The sequence below is a fragment of the Aspergillus piperis genome, assembly GCF_003184755.1.
Source record: "Aspergillus piperis CBS 112811 unplaced genomic scaffold BO85scaffold_5, whole genome shotgun sequence".
Classification (NCBI taxonomy): Eukaryota; Fungi; Ascomycota; class Eurotiomycetes; order Eurotiales; family Aspergillaceae; genus Aspergillus; species Aspergillus piperis.
The window spans coordinates 752,390-773,750 of NW_020291595.1; the positions used below are offsets into that span (position 1 = coordinate 752,390).

At 51.7% G+C, this 21,361-nt stretch overlaps 8 protein-coding genes across 8 annotated transcripts; 4 read left to right on the forward strand and 4 right to left on the reverse strand.

Annotated features, from left to right (window-relative positions):
• Positions 1 to 302: 302 nt before the first annotated feature.
• On the forward strand, positions 303 to 2,788 carry BO85DRAFT_510610 (ferric reductase family protein; the record flags this gene model as incomplete). Its single annotated transcript, XM_025664557.1, has 6 exons — positions 303 to 797; positions 850 to 1,235; positions 1,280 to 1,512; positions 1,557 to 1,609; positions 1,655 to 1,776; positions 1,822 to 2,788. 6 exons carry the CDS (start codon positions 303 to 305, stop codon positions 2,786 to 2,788), a joined length of 2,256 nt encoding a protein of 751 aa, XP_025517603.1.
• A 254-nt stretch (positions 2,789 to 3,042) lies between these two features.
• BO85DRAFT_467394 (carboxylesterase/lipase family protein) lies at positions 3,043 to 4,674 on the reverse strand (the record flags this gene model as incomplete). Its single annotated transcript, XM_025662186.1, has 1 exon — positions 3,043 to 4,674. The coding sequence occupies one exon, from the start codon at positions 4,672 to 4,674 to the stop codon at positions 3,043 to 3,045; it is 1,632 nt and encodes a 543-aa protein (XP_025517604.1).
• A 668-nt stretch (positions 4,675 to 5,342) lies between these two features.
• BO85DRAFT_417040 (MFS transporter) lies at positions 5,343 to 7,397 on the reverse strand. Its single transcript, XM_025657756.1, has 5 exons — positions 6,919 to 7,397; positions 6,540 to 6,869; positions 6,284 to 6,491; positions 5,871 to 6,232; positions 5,343 to 5,817 (listed from the first exon to the last, which is right to left on the reverse strand). Exons 1-5 carry the CDS (start codon positions 7,250 to 7,252, stop codon positions 5,525 to 5,527), a joined length of 1,527 nt encoding a protein of 508 aa, XP_025517605.1. The 5' UTR covers positions 7,253 to 7,397; the 3' UTR covers positions 5,343 to 5,524.
• Positions 7,398 to 7,662: 265 nt separating this feature from the next.
• BO85DRAFT_417041 (Zn(II)2Cys6 transcription factor) lies at positions 7,663 to 9,463 on the forward strand (the record flags this gene model as incomplete). The annotated part of the gene is made up of 4 exons (XM_025657757.1): positions 7,663 to 7,698; positions 7,790 to 8,641; positions 8,688 to 9,050; positions 9,103 to 9,463. The coding sequence occupies exons 2-4, from the start codon at positions 7,869 to 7,871 to the stop codon at positions 9,461 to 9,463; spliced, it is 1,497 nt and encodes a 498-aa protein (XP_025517606.1). The 5' UTR covers positions 7,663 to 7,698; positions 7,790 to 7,868.
• Positions 9,464 to 10,070: 607 nt separating this feature from the next.
• On the forward strand, positions 10,071 to 11,656 carry BO85DRAFT_486147 (pepsin-like aspartic protease; the record flags this gene model as incomplete). The annotated part of the gene is made up of 3 exons (XM_025663370.1): positions 10,071 to 10,238; positions 10,294 to 10,612; positions 10,665 to 11,656. 3 exons carry the CDS (start codon positions 10,071 to 10,073, stop codon positions 11,654 to 11,656), a joined length of 1,479 nt encoding a protein of 492 aa, XP_025517607.1.
• Positions 11,657 to 11,753: 97 nt separating this feature from the next.
• On the reverse strand, positions 11,754 to 13,575 carry BO85DRAFT_518471 (uncharacterized protein; the record flags this gene model as incomplete). The annotated part of the gene is made up of 3 exons (XM_025664975.1): positions 11,754 to 12,832; positions 12,888 to 13,417; positions 13,463 to 13,575. The coding sequence occupies 3 exons, from the start codon at positions 13,573 to 13,575 to the stop codon at positions 11,754 to 11,756; spliced, it is 1,722 nt and encodes a 573-aa protein (XP_025517608.1).
• A 388-nt stretch (positions 13,576 to 13,963) lies between these two features.
• On the forward strand, positions 13,964 to 16,457 carry BO85DRAFT_510616 (alpha-L-fucosidase; the record flags this gene model as incomplete). The annotated part of the gene is made up of 3 exons (XM_025664558.1): positions 13,964 to 14,036; positions 14,080 to 15,107; positions 15,176 to 16,457. The coding sequence occupies exons 1-3, from the start codon at positions 13,971 to 13,973 to the stop codon at positions 16,455 to 16,457; spliced, it is 2,376 nt and encodes a 791-aa protein (XP_025517609.1). The 5' UTR covers positions 13,964 to 13,970.
• Positions 16,458 to 16,590: 133 nt separating this feature from the next.
• Positions 16,591 to 20,912, reverse strand: BO85DRAFT_457777 (MFS general substrate transporter; the record flags this gene model as incomplete). Its single annotated transcript, XM_025661541.1, has 15 exons — positions 16,591 to 17,048; positions 17,155 to 17,248; positions 17,298 to 17,513; positions 17,566 to 18,128; positions 18,169 to 18,328; positions 18,982 to 19,133; positions 19,209 to 19,304; positions 19,339 to 19,369; positions 19,423 to 19,673; positions 19,720 to 19,953; positions 20,001 to 20,198; positions 20,287 to 20,440; positions 20,494 to 20,549; positions 20,596 to 20,671; positions 20,724 to 20,912. 15 exons carry the CDS (start codon positions 20,910 to 20,912, stop codon positions 16,591 to 16,593), a joined length of 2,928 nt encoding a protein of 975 aa, XP_025517610.1.
• Between the last annotated feature and the right edge of the window lie 449 nt (positions 20,913 to 21,361).

Genomic DNA, 21,361 nt, shown 5'->3' on the forward strand with positions numbered 1-21,361 from the left:
CCCTCATGCGGACCAAAGACCGCCTGAACACCTTGTTACGGGCCTCCTTCCGTGGTCATCTGCGAGATCTCCATAATCACCGTTTCCAGGCCTATGCCCCGCTTCCGCACGTTGGGTCGATGCATACACACGCTGTTCCAGGCAACGGCATGATATTAATATAGCTGACTAGAGTGCGGGCAGTGCTGCATATGAAGGACCTTGATGAAAGTCAAAATGTTTTTATCCGGGAGTTGCACCTATAATTTGCCGGGTGGCGCAACAGGCTGTTGTCAGCTACACAACCAATATTAACAAGCGAAATGCTTCTACGAACTTCCTTCTTGGCTATCTTTGTCCCTGCCCTGGCGGAGCAGAAACGCTCTCTTGATGTCATCAGTAGCCTCGATGCGGACTGTCTTTGTCCGATATACACCGCTCTATCACGATACACATTTGCTAGTGGTCCTGCCGGAGGCATTTGCAATCATTCAATATCAGTGACAACCTTCTTTGCTGAGGAAAGCTATATAGAGACAACAACAAACTTTGAGGGTATATGCAACAGGACGGTGGAAGTTGCTTCCATGTATGCGAGTGCAAGGGCGAGATGTGATGGAAATAGTCCAGCGGCTACCATTTCGTTCTGGCAGGAATTGTGCGACGTCGATCTTTCATCTATTGAACCTAATGGATCGAGATCGTACGACTCAATGCCAATACTTGATCCGGATGTCAATACGACTGCCTCTACTGGCACCATCAAATCACCTGTCCTGTTGAGTGAGTCATATTATAAGCGGGCGTACAAAACATGTGTATGTACATCTTATCCTCATCAAACGTAGAGGCGCCTAATGTCTGCGACAGATCATTCATGAAAAAGCCTTGGACCGGGATATCCGGTTTGGCTGGGGCTTAATGGGTTACTGGGCAGCTATCCTGGGTCTCGGAATGGTGCAGAGAATCCTCAGCTTTTGGAGGATTAGGCGGACTATGGACCCACGCAGGGATACTGAAGCCAATGCAGTCTCTGGACCTATCGAACACAAGCAAATCTCTCATCACTTATCGTCAACTATCCATGCTCTGCGTACCCATATTGTTGTTCCAGCAGCCTTAGTTCCAAAACTGCCTCATCACCTGCGACTTCTTTACGGACATTGCATTCCCAAGCGACTTGATTTAATAATCGTTTTCGGCTTCTGGCTCCTCTGTGTCCTCTTAGCTTGTGTCAACTATGATGGAGACACTAGGTAAGCATTTCACATCTTCCTATGTTCACAGTTAACAGCAGTAGGACGTCGACCATGCCCCAGCGCAACTGGCATTATTCGTCCGATCGGACCGGTATTCTTGCCTATGCTTGTCTACCGTTCTTATGGCTCTTTAGCGGACGCAACAACATTTTCCTCTGGGTGACCGACTTCGACGTTCAATCTTTCAACACATTTCATCGGCATATTGCATGGGCGTGCACACTCCTTGCCATTGTCCACTCGATGGGGTACAGCATAATTTTAGCAGATTACGGTAAGCCTTTCGTCCTCACTTCAATTGCACCACTAACAACTCAGAGGATGCATATCACGAAGCGTGGAGCCATAAGCCGTGGTACATGGGCGTAATAGTGAGTCTGTTTGCATCCTCTGCCGACTTATACTAACATCTCTAGGCGGTTGTTGCCATGTCGGTTTTGTTAATCCACTCTATTACATGGCTTCGCCGCAAGTGGTACGAGGTATTCTTCATCTCCCACATCGTACTAGCCATCGTTATAATCTATGCTCTATTTCAGTAGGTCTACGCCACCCATTCCTCACACCCCTACTAACCCATCAGACATACCCGCCCCGACGGGCCACAGTGGAACCAATACCTCTGGACTGTAGTAGCTATATGGACCTTCGATCGCATCCTCCGCATACTTCGCCTCGCATACTGCAACCTCCACATAAAATTCAGCAAAAGCAAAATCTCCCTGCCAACATCAACGGTTACATACGCTCCCGACAGTGACCTAATGACGATAGATATAGAGGCGCCCTCCCATGTCACACCCAAGGCAGGACAACGCTACTTCCTCTCCCAGCCACTGAGCGTGCATTGTTTCGAAAACCACCCTTTCGCACTGGGTGCATATTCCGAAGCCCCGTCCCATTCACCGAAGGAGAAAAGCAAATTGACCTTCTACGTCCGTCCTTACAACGGTTGGACAAAATCGCTTCGTGATCGCTGCATCAGAGCAAATAATAGAATACATCCACTCCTCCTAGAAGGACCCTATGGCCACACGGCACCGCTGCATACCTTCGACACGGTGTTGTTAATTGCCGGGGGGACAGGCATCGCAGCTACGCTGCCATATATACTCGACTATGCCGCCCGGTTGAGAAAACAAACTACGAAGACGACCAGTATACATCTATTATGGTCCACTCGTCGGAAGAGTATGTTCTCCACTGTACTCACAGAAGAGCTGAGTCACTTGTTAGAGTGTGAGGGTGTTCAAGTCAGCTTTTTCTGTACTGAAAGTGCTCCAGTGTCGCTAATTGAGAGCGATAAAGAGGTCGCTGTTGGGCCTGAAACTAATGCAGCAGGGTCTAATATGTGCTACTACGACGGCCGCCCTGATATTCGTGGAGCTGTTGAGACAGAGGCTGAAATGACTCGCGAGTCCCGTACAAGGCTGGCGGTGCTTTGCTCTGGACCTGGAATGATGGCGGATGAGTGTCGGTTCGCGGTGTACGAGGCTATGAGAAGGGGGTGTCAGGGAATACGGTACTTCGAGGAGGCATTTACATGGTAGATATTTCTACTTTGTTCAGGAAAACAATAGTTTGGATATCACGACGCCCTCCATGCTCGCGGACGAATGACAGACAAAATATTTTCTGAGTATCTTTTGCGATATAACGAACACTCCGTTACTGCTTATGAGGCACAGGACCTCCAGAGAAGTGCTTGCTGTATTTACAACTACTGTAGAGTTCCTCCATTTACCCCTTCTCCCAGACTTCTTTCCCATTCTCCATGCAACCAACTCTATCTTCTGCACCATGTTCACCAAACCTCCGACTCCACCAACCACTGCAACATCAACTGCCTCCTCTCCTCCCCATTCGTCAACCTACCCTTTCCAAATTCATCCCCCAAATACATCGTCTCCTTCTCCTCCCCACTAGGCTCCCATCTCACCAACCCCTTCCCATTCGGATCCCCGTACTTGATGAAATTCGACCAATACGCCACCATCACCCTCTCAATTTCAAAGTCCCGCTCCGTCCACGGCATATCCGGATAGTTATACGGCAGGTTACCAAAGACATAGTACATCTCGCTTCCGTGAAACGCACCCAGACTTTGTCCCGGGGGTGCATGGTCCCAGAAATACGTGTACACGGGAGCTGTAGCCCCACCGGCGTACCAATCTAGGGCCCAAGACCAGGTACTTACTCTGCCGAGATCTGCCCAGAAGGCGTTATTGGCTGGGGTAGTTGATTCTGTGTCGTTGGCAGGGTAGAGGGAGAAGAACTCTTCAGCGAGATGGGGGAAAGGGGCAAACATGGTGGAGAAGTTGGAGCGGAAGGTGGAGAGTGTGAATCCTGGGTCGGTGGCTGCTCCCGATTCGTCTTTGTTGTTGCCGGTTAGGATGGGGATGTTGGGATGGGTGTTGTTTGAGAGTGTGGAGGCGTAGGTGTGTGGGAGGACGTAGCCGTCTAGGACAGGGCGCCACTCTGGAGCTTCCATGAAGGTGCTGACGTTTTGGTAGTTGGTGTTGTCGAAGATGGTGGCGTTGAGGAGGTCAGTTGTTAGGAGGGTTGAGACGGAAAGAGCACGCATTTCGGAGAGGGTTGTTGCGTTGAGGGAGGTCATCACGGAGAGACCAGAGGATTCGGCTTCGTCTTTCTGACGGTAGCTTGTTGCCAGGCTGCCCGTTAAGGGGTCTCGAGGAGATCGCGCACCGCTTTCGGCGATGATTCCTGATGCTAGGCCGTCGGCGAGAGGGGAGTACATCATGTCAAGAGAGCACGAGGAGCCTGAGGATTGGCCGCCGACGGTGACGCGGGCGGGATCGCCGCCGAACGAGGCAATGTTGGCTTGCACCCATTCCAGAGCGGCGATGATGTCGAGGATGCCGTAGTTGCCGGAGCTGTTGTGAGGGGATTCGGCGGAGAGGAGAGGGTGGGCGAGGAAGCCGAGAGGGCCGAGGCGGAAGTTGAAGGTGATGGTTATGATATCCTGCGAGGCGAGGCCGCTGCCGTCGTAGGTTACGACGTCGCCGGAGCCATCAACGAAGCGGCCGCCGTAGGCCCAGATGTAGACAGGGAGTGGGGTGGAAGGTGTGGTGGTAGGGGTCCAGATGTTCATGTAGAGACAGTCTTCGCTTTGATCGGTTGAGCCGGTTGTCCAGAGACTGGTGCCCATGTTTAGGGCCTGGGGGCATTGGGCGCTAAACTCTGTTGCGTTATAGGTACCGCTCCATGGCTCGGGCTTGACTGGGGGCTTCCAGCGGAGCTCGCCGATGGGAGGTGCAGCGTAGGGAATGCCTTTAAAGACTTTGATGTTGGGACGGTAGGGGGATGTTGTGCCCAGAATGTCACCATAGTTGGTGTGGACAATTGGGGAGGTGGAGGCATTGTGGATAGGAGAAGATGCCGCTACTGCGACGAGGAGGGAGAGAATGAGAAGCATGATGTGGCTGGGCCAGTGTGGCCGCTGCTATCCTTACTAGTAATTTGTTTGAGAGTAAGGGTTATGGACTGAGAGCTTTATATGTCGACCGCGGGCGTATTAGTTGTATCTACAACCCCACGAATATCTGCTTTCTTCAGACCCCATACCCCGCATAATCCCCACATCAAGTCCCTTCTCCACAGAACGCAGTGAGTTGAGGCCCGAATATGTTTGTTTATTGTGCAGGCATTGTGCCGAAACGAGATGCAGTAGCCGGGGTACGATGAGCACGGACGGCCAATATTGCAGGTCATGTCCTCGGCAATTGGGCCGTTCTGGCACTGCTGTCATTCTGCACATCCTTGGGTCCTTACTGTAGTAAAAACCCATTTGCCTATCCTCATTTTAGCGTATAGTCAGCATCAGTGACGCCCATATAGGTATACAATATTAGCAGAAGTTGTGCTTGACGGCTCTGTAAATCCCAGCATTGTACTGTTTGTCCCTCTCTATTATAAAAAGTCTGTCTGGGGCCAAATCCACGACCCGTCTTAAAGCCGAGCTATGCGGGGTCTCGCAAGGATATGCTGCTTTCGTTGATTATGACCGAAAGGGCTCGGGATATTCTTCTTAACTACAGTATATCATATAGAGCGATCGGCTAGACTGACAAATTATACATGACTGATATTGTAAAGCTATGTTACATTTGTGAGTAAGCATAATCTAATATCATGACACTAAGTGATGAGTTCCTAGCTGTGGTATATCGATGGCGTCTATTCAGTCGGTCGTCGGACGTCACATCATCACCGACGCGGGGATGTGGGGATACTGTTATCTTCGCCAGTGACAGACTGTAAAAGAACTAGTCCGAACTAGCTGGTGCGAACTTTGACTTGGCGCGCAGGGTGCGTCCATATTTCATGAAAACGAACGGTATCGGCAATGCAAGACAAGCGATGCCTCCCATTAAACTAGCAGCAGGTCCCACGCCCAAATTGTGGAACATTGGTTTCGCCGCCAATGGCAGCCCCGCGGCCAACAAGGATCTCAGCATTGTGTTTGCTGAAATTGCACTCGCGGCATACGGCCCATACGTGTCGATCAAATAGTTAATACATTGCTGGAAGATAATGTTGTGTCCGGCGCCGACGAATACTGCATAGATGTCAGTCAGTCTTCTGAAATCCTGGGAGAATCCTATGGCATACCTCCTCCAACTGTGGGCAGTACCCACGAAAACTTTGGTGCTGCAGTCCATCCAAGCCAGAATAGTCCCGTTGGCAGAAAGATCACCCCGAGTACCAGCGGAGGAAGTCGTGCTTCAGGAACGGCCTTTCCACCGTTTTCCATGACCGCTTTGGCATACCGTGTTCGATATGCAAAGGTGATTCCGACAGCACAAGCTGTGCCAACAAGGATCCCGAGGAATGGCAGGGAAGCAATCACTGGACTGTATCCACGTTCCTCTTCAAATACAATGGGGTATACCTGGAGACAGAGATAGATCAAACTATACGAGAAAGATGCGTATGCTGCGACGCAGGCCATGATGCTCTCGGTTGTCAACATGCTGGGGAAAGTCAGAAATAGTTCACGACAAGAGCGACGCGCGACGACACACCGTAACGGACGAAGGAAATGTTTCGTAACTGCATTTTCGAGGTTGATGCTCTCATGCTCGTGAGGATGCCAGTACCTGTTCTCTCCCGTCTTCTTACGCAATTTCTGGGCCTTGTCTTTCAACAAGACAGGAGAATATGTTTCTGACAGAGTCAAGGTAGCAAGGGCAAATAAGGCAAAACAACAGATGGCTTCAATATACATGGTCCCTAGATTTATCAGCTTGGACAGTTGAGGGTAGTTGTGCCAATGCTTACAACGCCACCCAAGCTTCGAGTTTGAAACCACTGCAGAGCCAATAAGAGGTCCAACAGATGGCCCTCCTGTGATACACAGCATCATGAATGCCACTGCTATGCCTCGCTCTTTCGGTGCGTAAATGTCGCTTAACGCTGCATTGGCATTGCTAATCGGCGCAGAGCCAAAGATCCCACCAATGAACCTGGTAATGAAGATGCTGGCGGCGTTCTGGCTTACAGCCGTTCCGATACTGAACAAGCCTAAGCAAAAGAGAGCTGGAAGCATTCCCCATTTGCGGCCATAAACCTCGCTTATTGGGCCCCATAACGTTGGACCGACCGCCCAGCCTACAGGAGTAAGCGATTGAAACTGAATTTGAGTGGCGTATAGGCAAACCAAGGATATACATCGAAGTCGCGAGCACTGCAACCTCGGAGCTAATGTTGGTATACTCCGCTACATCTGATTGTCCCGGAGACAAGATAGATGAGCCCAATGCCGCAACAAAGGTGAGCATGCTCAGCTGGCAGGTAATATAGACCTTGTGCCAGTTGCCAAAGTTGCGTGGGTCGTCAGGATCATCCTTTCCGAATGAGATAGTGAAATCAGGATCTAACAGGGGCGTTTCTCGGTTGTTGGCTCGGGTGTGCATATCATTTTGCTGTCCTGGCTTACTTTCCGACTGTGGTAGTTGCTTTTCCATCTGATTCACATCATTGATGCGTGCCATGATAAGCTATTGAACCGGACTATAGAACGATGTATATGTTGTGGCAGAACGGGAAGAACAAACGACGACGACTGCCCAAAGACAGGGAGCTCCAGCTGAGTGTAATTGCATTGCGAAGATCCGCGACAAAACGCAAGGGCATTTATTATAAATGAAGATCTCAGCATATTGGCGAGAGGTGACGGAAGCAACACTCATCCATGCAGCTGTTGTGTTCCCACCGAAGTCGTAATGGCATTCCAGCTGGCCGATCAGCCAATGACAGCGCTGCTTTGGGGATAACCAGTTGTCCAGAACGGGACTAGTGGCGGCCGACAGTCCCATCAGCCAGCTGGTCCATCACGTGATGTGTCCCTGGCATGGCAAGTTGTCGATCCATCTATAAGACACCCTCATCATCCACGCCACGATCGGCCACAATGGCCTAGCGGCGGCCGACAGTCCCAGTGAGTTAAAATGATTTGACCCCTTGCTAATATTTGCTCTTTCTGTGTTCCCTTCAACACCTTTTGTCCGAGACTAACAGTTCAATAATAGGCCGACCAACACCAATAGATACACGCTCCCTTGTTGCGACTGGCCGATCGGAAAACCTAAAGTGGGGAAAACAGGAAGAATGAAGGTACCGGTGATAGAGCGGGCGTCGCATGTGTGCTTGACCTGCAAATCAAGGAAGAAGGGATGCGACAAGCAACTCCCAACCTGCGGTTACTGCGCCAAACGGAACCTGCCATGTCGATACCAGGGATCTCCCGTCGCTGAAGAACCCGTTGCGGATGCGATTACTCAGATAGAAATAAATGCGATATTGTTACAGATGGTTTCCCTGTTTGGCCCGCCGTCGGAAAACATGTCAACGGCACCCAGGAGGACATGGTACCACGTATGCCGCATCATTCAATTGGCGGACCTCTCACTGCAGGAGATCAGTCGCCGGTATTTCAGCAACTTTCACATCTGGCTTCCAATAGTATCGTATGAAGTGTTTGAAGAAAGCTTGGCTCGGTACAATAGCCCGTCTCGCTCACCACCGGTGGACTTTTCTGTCCTTGTGCTGGGTATGTGCCTGGTGACGCTGCAGCCGTCAAAATTCAATACACACATAACACCGCATAGTCTATATTCCACTATGAAGATGCTGTTTGCCGAAGCCCAATCTATAATGTGTGCCTCGACATATCTCATTCAGGCTGGACTGCTCATCGCTGCGTATGAGTATGCCAACGGTCGGCCTGAGGCAGCGCACATTACGATGGGGAGTGTAGCTAAAAGTGCTTTCGTGACTGGGCTAGCAGATTCCAGCTCCTGGCAGACAAATGAAGCTAGTATTATCTCATCTGAAAGCCTGGAGCGTCTGAATCTGTGGTGGGGTGTAATCATTCTCGAGAGGTAGGTCAACTACAAGGTCTTCGAAACACAGGCTCACCCAGCCTAGGCTTATTTTATGCGAAATCAATGACAAGACACAACGGCCTACGACAGATTGTCCGACTTCTGAGTTCCCTCTACCAAGTGACCTACAGCCTGTCCAATCCACTACTCGTTCAGTAGGAAGCTGCCCACATGACTGTCTGCCTTTGAACCAGGACAGGAAACCCTGCGTTTTTGGCCATCAAGCACGAGCTGTGCTCCTTCTCGACCGCGTGTTGGCTGTGCGAAGGCACCCCCAAACTAATAGTGGTAGAATGGTAGAGATTCAACAACTCGACAAGCAGCTGCAAAGCTTCCTTTCTGAACGGATGAACACGGGTACCGCAGAAATTGGCCATGATTGCAGTCCTATAGCATCTGCTGTGAGGTATGTCAACCGTAATACCCATGTATTGTGACTCAAGGCCCATGAGTACTAGTCTAAGGAACCACGCCACTCGGCTGCAGCTAACTGAATCGGCTAGAGCCCTCTGCCTATTACACCAGGAAGTCCTGAGCTGCCCTTTCGACACCGTTGACTTGCAAGGGCTGCGACACTCAAAAGCGGCCCTAGAGATGGTATCTAATGTAGTGGTGGATGTCGCGCGCCACCACAAGGCGCAAATTGCCTGCCAAAATTCTCACGCCGATTTACTACCCCTGAGTTGCTCGTACACCCTGCACATGGCAATGAGACATATTCGGGATTGCACGAAGTTAGTCTGCCCGCACAGGCGCTCTAGCGACCTGGATTCTCTAGCGCAGCTGGATCAAGAATTTTCCGACAGATGGAAAGCCTGATTCCCGCTTCCTGCAGTCAGCATGAGCGATTTTCGTGATAGGAAAGCGGCTACGGAGTTGGCCCACCGCCAAGCGAATGGCCGCAAAACCCGTTCGCAACAGCCCAATGAAGGTGCATCGCCGTTATGTCTTAGATTGCGATGGAGACGGATTAGATTGCTCAAATCAGGAAGGAGGCCCGACGGCCATGAACCGCCGAACATCCGGCTGCTCGACCGAATTCGGAGAATTGGTCGGAGCTAAGCGGAACTAGCCGTCCAAGGTGACGATGGCTCGCTTGTACTGTGTAGAAGTCAGACCCTTTGGATCCAGCGTTCGTTGCGAAAGGCTCTACGCAGCCGTTGCTTTGACCAAATTTGGGGCTGAGTCACTTTGTTGATGATGACTGGCTATACCAGTGCAAAGTGTGAGCACCATGCTCACACTATTGCCTTAGCCTCGCCGTTGAAGCTGACATGAAAGCAGGCAGAAAGGAATTGCGGCCTTGCCTCTTGGGGGCCGATTTAATCTCCCTGGGCTGCGGCATATCCGGCTTGGACCTGTGCTTTTTTGCAAGTTACGTGAAAACGTGTCTGTGAACAGGAGAGCAGACGCTCGGTCAGTCAAGATGAGAGGTGCGGTACTAATTCCTCTTGCGGCGGGCATTCCGTTTGCTTATGGTCTGTCTCTCCATAAACGCGATGAGCCTGCTGTCGTTCGAATGCCCATTGAGCGCAGGAGCGACCAGTCCTTGCAGAAAAGAGATTCTACGGTCGCCGTGACTTTGCAGAACTGGGTATGTTAGCTATAAGGCCGTGAAGGAGAAATCATGCTGACAATACAATCGCTAGGATGCGACTTACTACGCAGTGAACCTGACGTTAGGAACACCCGCACAAAAGGTGTCATTGGCTCTGGACACTGGCAGTAGCGACCTCTGGGTGAACACCGGCAACTCGACCTACTGCTCCATCGACAATCTATGCACCCCTTATGGCTTGTACAATGCCAGCGAATCGTCCACCGTGAAAACCGTCGGCACACACCTCAACGATACATATGCGGACGGCACAAATCTTTACGGACCTTATGTGACTGATAAGCTAACGATCGGCAACACGACAATCGATGACATGCAGTTTGGGATCGCCGAATCTACGACTAGTAAACGTGGGTGAGCCGTCTTCTCCATGATGATCGTCGCTGACTCGGTGTACTATAGGCGGGATCGCCGGTGTCGGTTACAAAATTTCGACCTACCAGGCCGAGCACGACGACAAGGTCTATGCCAACCTCCCTCAGGCCCTCGTCGACAGCGGTGCCATCAAGTCTGCTGCGTACAGCATCTGGCTAGATAGTTTGGAGGCTTCGACCGGTTCGCTCCTTTTTGGAGGTGTAAATACAGCGAAATACAAGGGCGATCTCCAAACCCTTCCGATTATTCCTGTCTATGGCAAATACTACTCCCTCGCCATCGCCCTTACGGAGCTCAGCGTTGCGACCGACTCCAACTCCAGTAGCTTTACTGACAGTCTTCCCCTCTCCGTGTCCCTCGATACTGGCACCACCTTGACGGCGCTGCCCAGCGATCTCGTCAACAAGGTCTATGATGCGCTCAACGCAACCTACGACAAGACATACGATATGGCCTACATCGATTGCGACGCCCGAGAGTCTGACTACAACGTGACCTATAGTTTCTCTGGTGCAACGGTCACCGTCAGTATGAGCGAGCTGATCATCCCCGCAACGGAGCCGGGGTGGCCCGACAACACCTGTGTGTTGGGCCTCGTGCCGAGCCAGCCGGGTGTGAATCTGCTCGGCGATACATTCCTGCGCAGCGCATACGTTGTATACGATCTCGAGAACAATGAGATCTCCCTCGCCAACACGAACTTTAACCCGGGTGATGATGATATCCTTGAGATCGGAACGGGAACGTCGGCTGTGCCGGGAGCGACACCGGTTCCTTCTGCTGTCTCTTCCGCTACTGGAAATGGATTGATCTCGACTGGCACTGCAGTGCCCACACTGTCGGGTGTCACCATTACTGCTACGGCCACAGAAACCGGGGCGACGGGTACTGCTTCGAGCGGCGGCTCATCGGCCGAAGCTACGAGCACTTCCTCGGAGGGTGCTGCAGCGCAGGCTACAAGCAACCCGATGAAGCTGCTTTCAGGACTTGCGGGCGTGGGATTGCTTCTTGCATTGTAGCCCCATGTTACCTACTCATATAAATATCACGACGAGAAAGTAATGTAGTAATGTGATATATGATGATCATATTTACAATATAAATCTTTATTAGTGACTACACCAAATCCACCACTAAAATACCCGCCTCCAACCCTCCCAACCCCTCCCTAACCAACTCCCCATCCTTGACATCCCATCCCTGCCCACCCCAAAGCACCTTCTCTACCCCAGCCACCCTCACACCCCCCAAACCCACCCTGACCTCCCCAGTCCCCCGATAATTCAAATTAACCACACTCACCAACGCCCTTCCCTCCCCTTCCACCACCCACCACGCAACATCCACCCTCCCTGCCCCCTTCACCACCCCCACCCTTCTAGCCCCCTCCTCCAAAAACCCCACAAACACCTCCCCAGTGACCACAGGCGCCAGTTCCCGCGTAACCCTCTCAATCCCATCACTACTCGGATAATCCCACATAACAATGCCCATCGCGCCATGATTGACACTCAACATAACCATAACCACCTCCTCCTCAGCCGTAGGATACCTCGTCCAAAACGTCTCCTCCCCGAACGCCTGCGGCGCGCCCCAATGCACCTTCTCCCAACCAACAACCGCGTCAAATTCATAGAACTGATCCAACCTATCACTTACATCCTCGAACTCACCCCTGCAATCATCACACCCACAACACCCATACGTAGCATTACACGGCGTGTCATACACAGTCGACCAGGAAGTATTCGTCGCGACGGGATACACATCCGACAGGATAATATCCGCCCCGGAGGCATACTCCTCATAATAGAAGTCCTTACAGTTCAGAGCTAGAGACACCGGATGGTACGGGTCCATGGAGCGGATGAGGTCGTACGCCAGACGGGTCGAGTTCAGGGGGTTGCCTTTTCCGTCTGGTTCGTCGGCTGTGTAGTATAGGAGCAGGGAGGGGTGGGTGTGGATGTGTGTGACTTGGTCGGTGAGTTTGGTGAGGTTTGTAGGGTCGAAGAGGACGTCATATTGGAGGTGGAGGTTTTGTTTGTCGGAGGTGGTGAGGTAGGGGTCGATGGTGGACCAGGGGAACGGCGTGTCGCTGAGGGTGCCTGTGGGGACGATGTGGATTACGTTGTAGCCTTGGGAGGTGAATGTTTCTAGGGTGCTGGTGTTGGTGTCCCAGTAGAGGGACCATTGGGCTGGTTTGGGGTTAGATTGGGTGTAAGGAGCTGTGTAGGGGATTGGGGGAGGTACCGTAGTAGGTGTAGGGGAAGATTGGGGTCCAGGTTACGGATTGGTCCTGGATGTAGGAGAGTATGCCCGTGCGGTGGTCGATGCGGGTGGCGCTGCCGCCGTCGGTGCGTTGGGGGAGGTAGAAGAGCTCGGAGGTGGTGGTGAAGGTGGTGTTGGTGATACTGTTGATGAGGGTGGCGGTGGTGGTGATGGTGTAGGGGGTTAGTTTTGGGGTGAGGAAGTCGAAGGAGAGGGGGATTTCGGCTTTGGTGGTGTCGAGTGGCAGGGAATGGTTGGAGATAGATGCAATTTGGGTCTCGTCGCTGAGGATGTGGATGTCTAGATGGAGGTGCTGGTATGTGTAGTTTGTCCGGCCCTGAACTGGTAGAGAATCACCGACGATGTGAGAGACGGTGGTGTCAACGAGAAGGCTACCCTTTGCATCTGTCTCGAGATAGATGCTCATTCGCGGCCGGACCTTGAGGTCGAGCAGGGGAGTAGAGGAGTACGAGGGCTGCTCAAACCATCCACCAGGGTTGAATGAAGCATTGCTATCAGAGTTAGTTAGGTCATATCGATTGTTTGCTATGGCATACCTTGCTCGATAAGCCTTGCCGCACCAGATGTCCACACCTGGAGGATTGTTAAAGGCATGAGTCAATGGCAGACTGGCCAGCCCAGCTGCCACGGAAAACACAGTCGACCACATTGCGTCGGTGCATCATGCAGGAACATCCTGGGAGTCGTTGCTTCTTATCAGTTGGCATACTGCAGACCGCCACTCGGACATCAGCCGATGTAACAGTGGCGCTGCGATGGTTTAGTGCCCGGCTGGGCCGACCAGGATATGAGAAGATTAGCACTTATCACCGCGTATCTTTGCCGCAATTGATATCTCCCCGCACGCCGGCCGTTTAATCTACATGATCGGCGTGTTCCAATGACAGTCGGCCACTTGCTGGATTTGCTTCAACGTGCAGGCAGAATGTCACTGTGGCATTTTCCGGTGGGGAGATATGAAGTTGGCATGACTACTTCTGCGCCGCTTCCCCGCTTCATTGGCAGAGTGTAGACTTTACGCCCGTACTAGGGAATGTTTGCATCATGAAGGTCGCCAACCGGATAGCTCTCGCATGGCAGTTAGCTGTCACTGCTGCAGCAGCATCGCAGGTTAGTGTTTCTCATTTGAATCGAACTTGAACTGACGGTACAGTCAAAATCCGTCTCCCTCGATTCATACTTCAACAACAAGGCATTCGGCGTATATCCCGGTCAGACGTCCTTTGATGCATTGAATCAGTCCTATCCAGACCCTAGCATTATTGGCATCAACGGAACCTACACATCCACGCACACTGGTGTGGTCTACAATTTCCCGGGCTATCGCGGGCCCGTCCTCCCTGACAATGTCGTCTGTGAAGGCCAGACAATCATCGTGCCTCGCGAAAAGTACTTCTCAGCGTCAATGCTGGTGACCTCCGATGTCCAATTGTCCACCGTCTCCGGGAATGTGACATACACATATTCAGACAACTCGACACTTGTATCAGAACTGCGCAGTCTACCTTGGTGGGCATTCCTAACAATCAACCGTGGCGAGATCATCTTCCCCTACAGGTATACCCACAACGACACCAACTTCAACACCTCCCACATCTTCGAATACACTGCCGCACTGAATCCCAACAAGACTCTACATTCAATCACCCTTCCAGTCACCACCAACACAACCACAGGCAGACTGCACATATTCTCCATATCTCTATGGGAATCCACAGCCCCATCAGCGCAAGTGCAATTCGTGCGTCCGACCCAAAAGTGGACAGAAAGCGGCAACCAGATAGTCGAAGTGACCATCAACAACCCAGGCACCAGCTGCATCGCAGGCACAGGAGTCAATATATCATTATCCATGCCCGGAGTCCAAACACTGGAGCCCGGAAACATCAAGCGACTCTGCCCCGGCGACCAAAAACGCGTCAACATTGGCATCAATGGTACAGCCAACGGAACAGCAACCGTCGTCCTGAACTACACCCACACCATCCAGCATCAAACCTATCCTCACACCCTCTCCCTCGGCCTAACAGAATGGACCTCCGAGCTATCCAGCCTCTCGCAACACGAAAACCCCGAATGGTTCGACGACGCCAAATTCGGCATCATGATCCACTGGGGTCCATACTCCGTCCCCGGCTGGGGCAACTCGACACCCTATGAAAGCTACGCCGAGTGGTTCTGGTACTGTCCTCACCTCCCCATATCCCAATCCCCTGCTTCCACACCCATCTAACTTAGTCAACTATCAGGTGGTACACCACGCACCGCGCCGCCGACAAATCCGACACCTACGACTACCGACTCCGCACCTTCGGCCCTGACTGGAACTACGACGACTCGTTCCCCTCCTTCACGGCCTCCAATTTCTCCCCCAACGCCTGGGTGGACCTAATCGCGGCCTCCGGCGCGAAGTACTTCGTACTAACAACAAAACACCACGACGGCTTCGCCCTCTTCGACACCCAAAACACCACAAACCGCTCCTCCCTCCACTACGGCCCCCGCCGAGACCTCGTCTCGGAACTCTTCACCGCATCCTCCCTCCACCACCCGTCCCTAAAACGCGGCACCTACTTCTCCCTCCCCGAATGGTTCAATCCAGACTTCGGGCCCTACGGGTTCGCCGAACTACCCGGCAACACCTCAACGAGCTGGCCGGGCATCATCGCGCGCAACCCCTACACGGGGCTCAACGAGCCCTACACGGGCCGCATCCCGGTCACCGACTTCATCACCGACGTAATGGTGCCCCAAATGACCATCCTCGCACACAACTACAGCACCGACATAATGTGGTGTGACTGCGGAGCCGCGAACGGCACCGCGTCATTCGCGAGCGAATGGTTCAATTCCGCTCGTGCAGATAACCGCCAAGTGACGATTAATTCGCGGTGCGGGGTTGCGGAGGTCTCGGACTTCGATACGCCTGAATATGCGACGTTTAGTTCGGCGCAGTTGCGCAAGTGGGAGAGTAATATGGGCATGGATCCGTATAGTTATGGGTTTAATCGGGCGACCGGGTGGCAGGGGTATATGAATGCGAGTACGGTGGTGAGGGATTTGGTGGATATGGTGAGTAAGAATGGGAACTTTTTGTTGGATGTTGGGCCGCGTGCGGATGGGAGTATTGTTGAGAGGGAGGAGAGCGAGTTGAGGAGGGCTGGGGAGTGGATTCGGGGACATGGGGAGGCGGTGTTTGGGACGAGGGTTTGGTGGGTGAGGAGTGAGGGGGTGGGTGTGAGGGTTGGGAGTGGTGATGGGGGGCAGGTGGAGGTGGAGGTGAGGTTTACGCAGACGAATGAGGCGTTTTATTTGTTGTTTCTTGGGGAGCCCGGGAACAAGGTGTTTGTGGATGCGCCGGTGCCGTTGTTGGAGGGGGATAGGGTTGTGGTGGTGCGTGGTGATGGGGCTGGGGAGAGGGAGGTTGAGTGGGAGGGGAGTGCGGCGGAGGGGTTTACGTTCACGGTGCCTGAGGGAGCGTGGAATGGGGAGGAGTTTTGCTGGGTGTTGAAGGTCGTGTATGTTGCTTAGGTAGGATTCTGTAGGTGAGGGAAGTGGTGATGGAGTAAGGCTACGGTATGAAACTGGAATAGAAGCATGAATAAAGACTAGGTACCTTGAACGCCGCTAAACCCATGGTGTATCCATCTCGACGCTAAAACGCTCAAGCTAAACTGATGTATCCGAACTTGCTAGCCCTCATCATCGCAGTTGAACGCACATCCACAACCCTGAAAGCATACTTGACAGCCATTCTAGCCCGTCGGACACTGCCCAGATTCCGAGTGCGTTGCATCCGCTCTAGTCGATCCAGGACGAAACGTCGATGGTCTTCATCTTCCAGCGAAGCGTGTCCCAGGATGTATAATGGCCATAGAAGCGTTGCCATGTCGGGGAGGTGGATCATGACATTTATCAAGGCGTTTATAAACGTGTTCTTGTCTGCTTTCGTTTCGTTCACGACGTCTGTGTAATACGCAGTGCCATCTATTCGGTTGAAGAGGTAGATTATAGCGGCTAACCGCTTGGCCTCGGCTATTCGAGCGAGATCATTCCGATCGCTGGAGTGTTGTGGGAGGAACTGCTGGATATTGGTCAGGGCAGTGGCGATACGAGCTGCTTCTGAGAGGTGGAAGTCCACGGATTCATCTTCTGATGAGGCTGTCGATGAGGGTGTCTATTTTATTCGAACGTTTACATGTTAGATGTGATTATGTCGAGATGATACGCAGATGTCTTACCGTGCAGGTGTCAACAGGCAGTTCAGATATCTCATTGATTAATAGCATTAGTCGCCGTGAACAGCCCATAATCGTGTCAATCTACCAATCTAGTCAGTACATGAAGGGAAGAGGACCAAGCACCACTAACCTCGTCAAGGTTGTCGTTATCCGCCCAACTAAACATACCATTTGCGTGACAGACTTGTGGCGTTGCTGTACGACTCATAATCGCATGAGCGACGAAATACATGTTAAAAAATCGACGCAATGAGTAGTTCGCGGTGGGTGTACAAGGAAACCGATAAAGGAGATCAAGGCCTCCCTGGAGATGCGTTACCCATGATGGGGCGCATTCGTCGGAAATCTGCAGTAGTGTCAGGATCCCGAAGGTAACGAAGAATCGGCATGCAACGCACATCGTGAAAGCATAACATCAGAACTGTGGCTATCGCACCATCACTTATACATCCCAGCTCGATTTCCTGCTGCAGCCCCTTTAACGCTCTTTCTTTGTAGATCAGCGCTTCTTTTGAGAAGCGAGTGTCCCCAAGCAGGCGAAGCTGGTTTCCCGCCGCCGATATCAGAGCATCGCGGAGGGTCTTATGAGAGAGTGCCAGAGGTGTGATAAGTGTGATATAGGGATTCTCGATCGGGCTGAGCGAGCAATTTGGCCCAATACCGTGTATGAAGTAGTCGATGAGATAGCTCTCGAGATGCGAGTATGTAGCGAGTGGATGGCCCAGGCCTTTATCCAGTGGTATAGTATCTGGAAACTGTACAAACACAGATAACAGGTCTGGTTCTATGCCATCTGTGTCCATCTCATCACTATCGCTACCGCTATCCATAAAGTCGCTGCTGGTGGAGTTGAGAAATATCCACCGTCCCGTGTACGCGTTCAAGGGAACGCCATAGAACACGTCGTTGTACTTGAGTACCGTACGATCTTTAGCACTGTCCGGTTGTTTCGACCGGGTGCCTATACCGGGTGTGTAGCTTGTTAGTCATGAGGAAGAGACCGCTAGCGCCTCGAAACAAGCTAAACGCACCTTTCCGACCAAAACTAATTCCTCGCTGAACCGCATCTTCCTGAAATAAGAGCTGTAATCCACGTTCGCAGTGCAGACCCAGTCGTTCACATCGGCGACATATCGGCAGCTCTTCGGTACAGCGAACATGCTTGGCTTCATCAACTATGTCAGTGCAGCCCTATTCAGTATGTGCTGATTCCAGCCGTACCTTTACATTGTAAACACCCAGACCTTCGGCGAATTTCACCCTGAGCACGCTTAGTAGGCATCCTGGATGATATTGGGTGTGGGGATTGAGAGTGAGACGGGATTCAAAACATGAGTCGTGTGGCCTTGGCGGGTTTGCCCCCAGTGTCTCAGGAGGGAAATCGGCGAAAGGGGGATCTGGTGCTGGAGAAGCGGGGAAATGACCGGCGCTTATATTATCAGACCAATTTAGTCCGATTCCCTACAGGATTGACGCGCCCACACAACATCCCTGCCACCAGCTATCTATAGGCGGGTGATAGCGTGACCGGGATCTAGGTTAAATGGAGGACAGCCAACAAATTCATGTGGGAAATGTCCCATGGTATGTGCATTCGGTATCAACAAAAGAGTAGTCCCAAATTAACACCCCAGAAATAAAATACCCTATGCCATTTTAGATCATGATAAATTAGAAACTCCCGACCGTGCTGACACGCAATGAAAGACAGATCTTCATGTGGTATATCTAAAGTTCTTTTGCTCAAAGTCAGTGTGATCGGCAAAGGCCCCGGCCAGATTGTCATCGTCCGCCGCTCGAGTCTCAGGATCGACGCCAAGAAGTCGATCGTTGAGTTTCACAACCAGAATCCAATACACTGCCATCAATACAACGCAGATACAGTAACAGGCCAACATCGCAATGAAACCGCCCGTATAGGCAGGCGCCTGGTTAGCACGGAAGGTCTGAGGGCCGATAAGGTTTCCTTAGAAATGAATTAGTTGGTCCAAAGCATAACAAGGGCGACAGGTTATTTTGGAACTCTAGGAATGTGACTCACCTACGGCATATCCAATATACAAAATTGAATATTGTACCGTCTTTTTTGTGTGTCCTGCAGTATTGGCTTGCGCCATCGAAATACCTGTATTATTAGCTATGCCAATACCAAAAGGCTTGGGATTACCTACCCACGACATAGGGGCCAAAGTATGTGTACAACTATAGAAAGGTCGTAAGCATACGGTGATAAGTCAAGCTTCCGTCGGCCTTACTAGATAGATTCCGACCATCTGGCCGCCGATGTTGGTTCGAGGAAGGGAATACACCAATGCCGAGCCAATGATGGGCAAACAGCATGCGATCATGGTGACAAGGCATCGACGACCCGTCCAGCGTGCGGCCAGCCAAGAGAAGCCGAACGCAGCTAGAGTCGACATGATTCCAGTAGGCATGTTGAGGAGGGAGGTGTTGACTGCAGAAAATCCCAGATTGTCGATGATAATACCGCTGAACGTGGTGAGACCTAAACCGTCAGTGATAATCAGAGGCTGGTGGAGGGCACAACTTACCTCCGTTTGGAATGTTTATGGCAATGTTAAAGAAAAAGAGAATCCAAGTCTTGGGATCTATGCCTGCTTCGAGGGCCTGGTTCCATTTCCATTCCTTGTTGATGATTCCAGTCCGGTTTTCAGCGAGACGTTGAACGGTATAATACTTCTCCTGGTCTGTCAGGAAAAAAGCATTCATTGGGGAGTCCGGCAGGAAGATAATTGCAATGATAGACCACAATGCGGATATGGATCCTGGCGACCTTAGCATATGCTAACACCCAGTAACATGAGCGACTTACCAACGATCAGGTATAGATACTGCCAGATGGCCAGAGGTGCAGAGTCGGGAACATGTCCTACCAGCCAAGACAGGAAACCGTTTATCACAGAACTGAAAGCAGCAAACACGATCGCATTCCGTGGGGGCTGCTCTGATTTCTTGTAAAAGCCCGCAACAATTAAGCTGATTGACGGGACGATGATAGCTTCTAGGCAACCTGTTCACATATCATCAGAATAAAAGTTCTGGCGGCGACCGAGCGAAGTGATCGCCAGTCTGCAACTAGTACCGAGACGGAGGTTTACCCATGAAGAACCGTATGGCCATCAACCCGCTCCAATTCTTGCATGCAGGGATCAGAAGCGCCATGCACGACCAACCGAGAGAGCACGAGGAGAGATATTTAGCCGAGGGTAGTCGCTGCACCAAAAAGGAAGAGGGCCACATGCCGACGATGGACTAGGTATTCACGGTTAATTTCTGGCAGATGGGGGGAAATAAGGAGCCCATACTCCAATAGATAAGATAGATCCAGCCCAGGAATAGTCTTGACCAACTAGGTGAAGATCTGGAATGTCGTCAGACCCGTTTCTAACACCGCTGGCTACCATTACCTTCTTTCAATCCGTAGATTGCAGCTGTACTGAGAGCGACCTTATCAACTGCACCCAGGGTGGCCGTCAACAGTAGCTTGGCGGGATGTTAGCACGGTGGCAAGCTGATCCTCATTGACTCAACCTACCATAGGAACCAAAATCCAGTCAATCTTGCGCAGCAGCTTCTTCTCAACTTCTGGTGTCATGGGTGGATAGCTTGCGGTTTGAGCAAGGTAGTTGGCAGCTCCATCCATCTCCTTGCTGATAGTACCCATCTTCACAAGTTCATCTGGAGTCGACGGCCTCCGCGCCGCTGCCTCCTCTGGTTGTATCATGGTGATAGTGTCGCACGAGCAAAATGAGGGCTAGTGTGATGGACAGCGCAATATCCTGCCGCAAGATGTGCAGAACTTGACAGGGGGGTGTGTTAATATATACTAGTAGCCGTAGCGGCATACTAGTACTGCTACTAACAGTGCTAGCACTGGTAGCATGACGACTTTTGGGGCGAACAAAGAACATCATGAAGTGCGCAATGTGCTTAGTGTGTCGAAGTATAGCCGGGCGCGACGTGGTAGGTGGAGGCGAGCGAATGATAGATTGGAGATTGCTGCCGAACGGACCGACTGCAGAACCTGCTGCAGCCATACCTTGCAAAACTAGAGATAAGCTCCCAAGTAGCGCAGATCAAACGACGGGGAAGGATACACCCGGTGAGGAGGGGGCACGACGACTGGTGCTCTGTGGTATACTAGGATGGAAGAAAAAGGTGGTCGATACGACG

What these genes read in the sequence shown, in the direction of transcription:
- BO85DRAFT_417040 (XM_025657756.1), bottom strand. Translation starts at nt 7,252, where the DNA reads ATGGCACGCATCAATGATGTGAATCAGATGGAAAAGCAACTACCACAG. An exon ending in GACTTCGATGTATATCCTTG is followed by an intron (nt 6,870 to 6,918) that starts GTTTGCCTATAC and finishes TTACTCCTGTAG; the next exon opens with GCTGGGCGGTCGGTCCAACG. An exon ending in CATTTCCTTCGTCCGTTACG is followed by an intron (nt 6,233 to 6,283) that starts GTGTGTCGTCGC and finishes GACTTTCCCCAG; the next exon opens with CATGTTGACAACCGAGAGCA.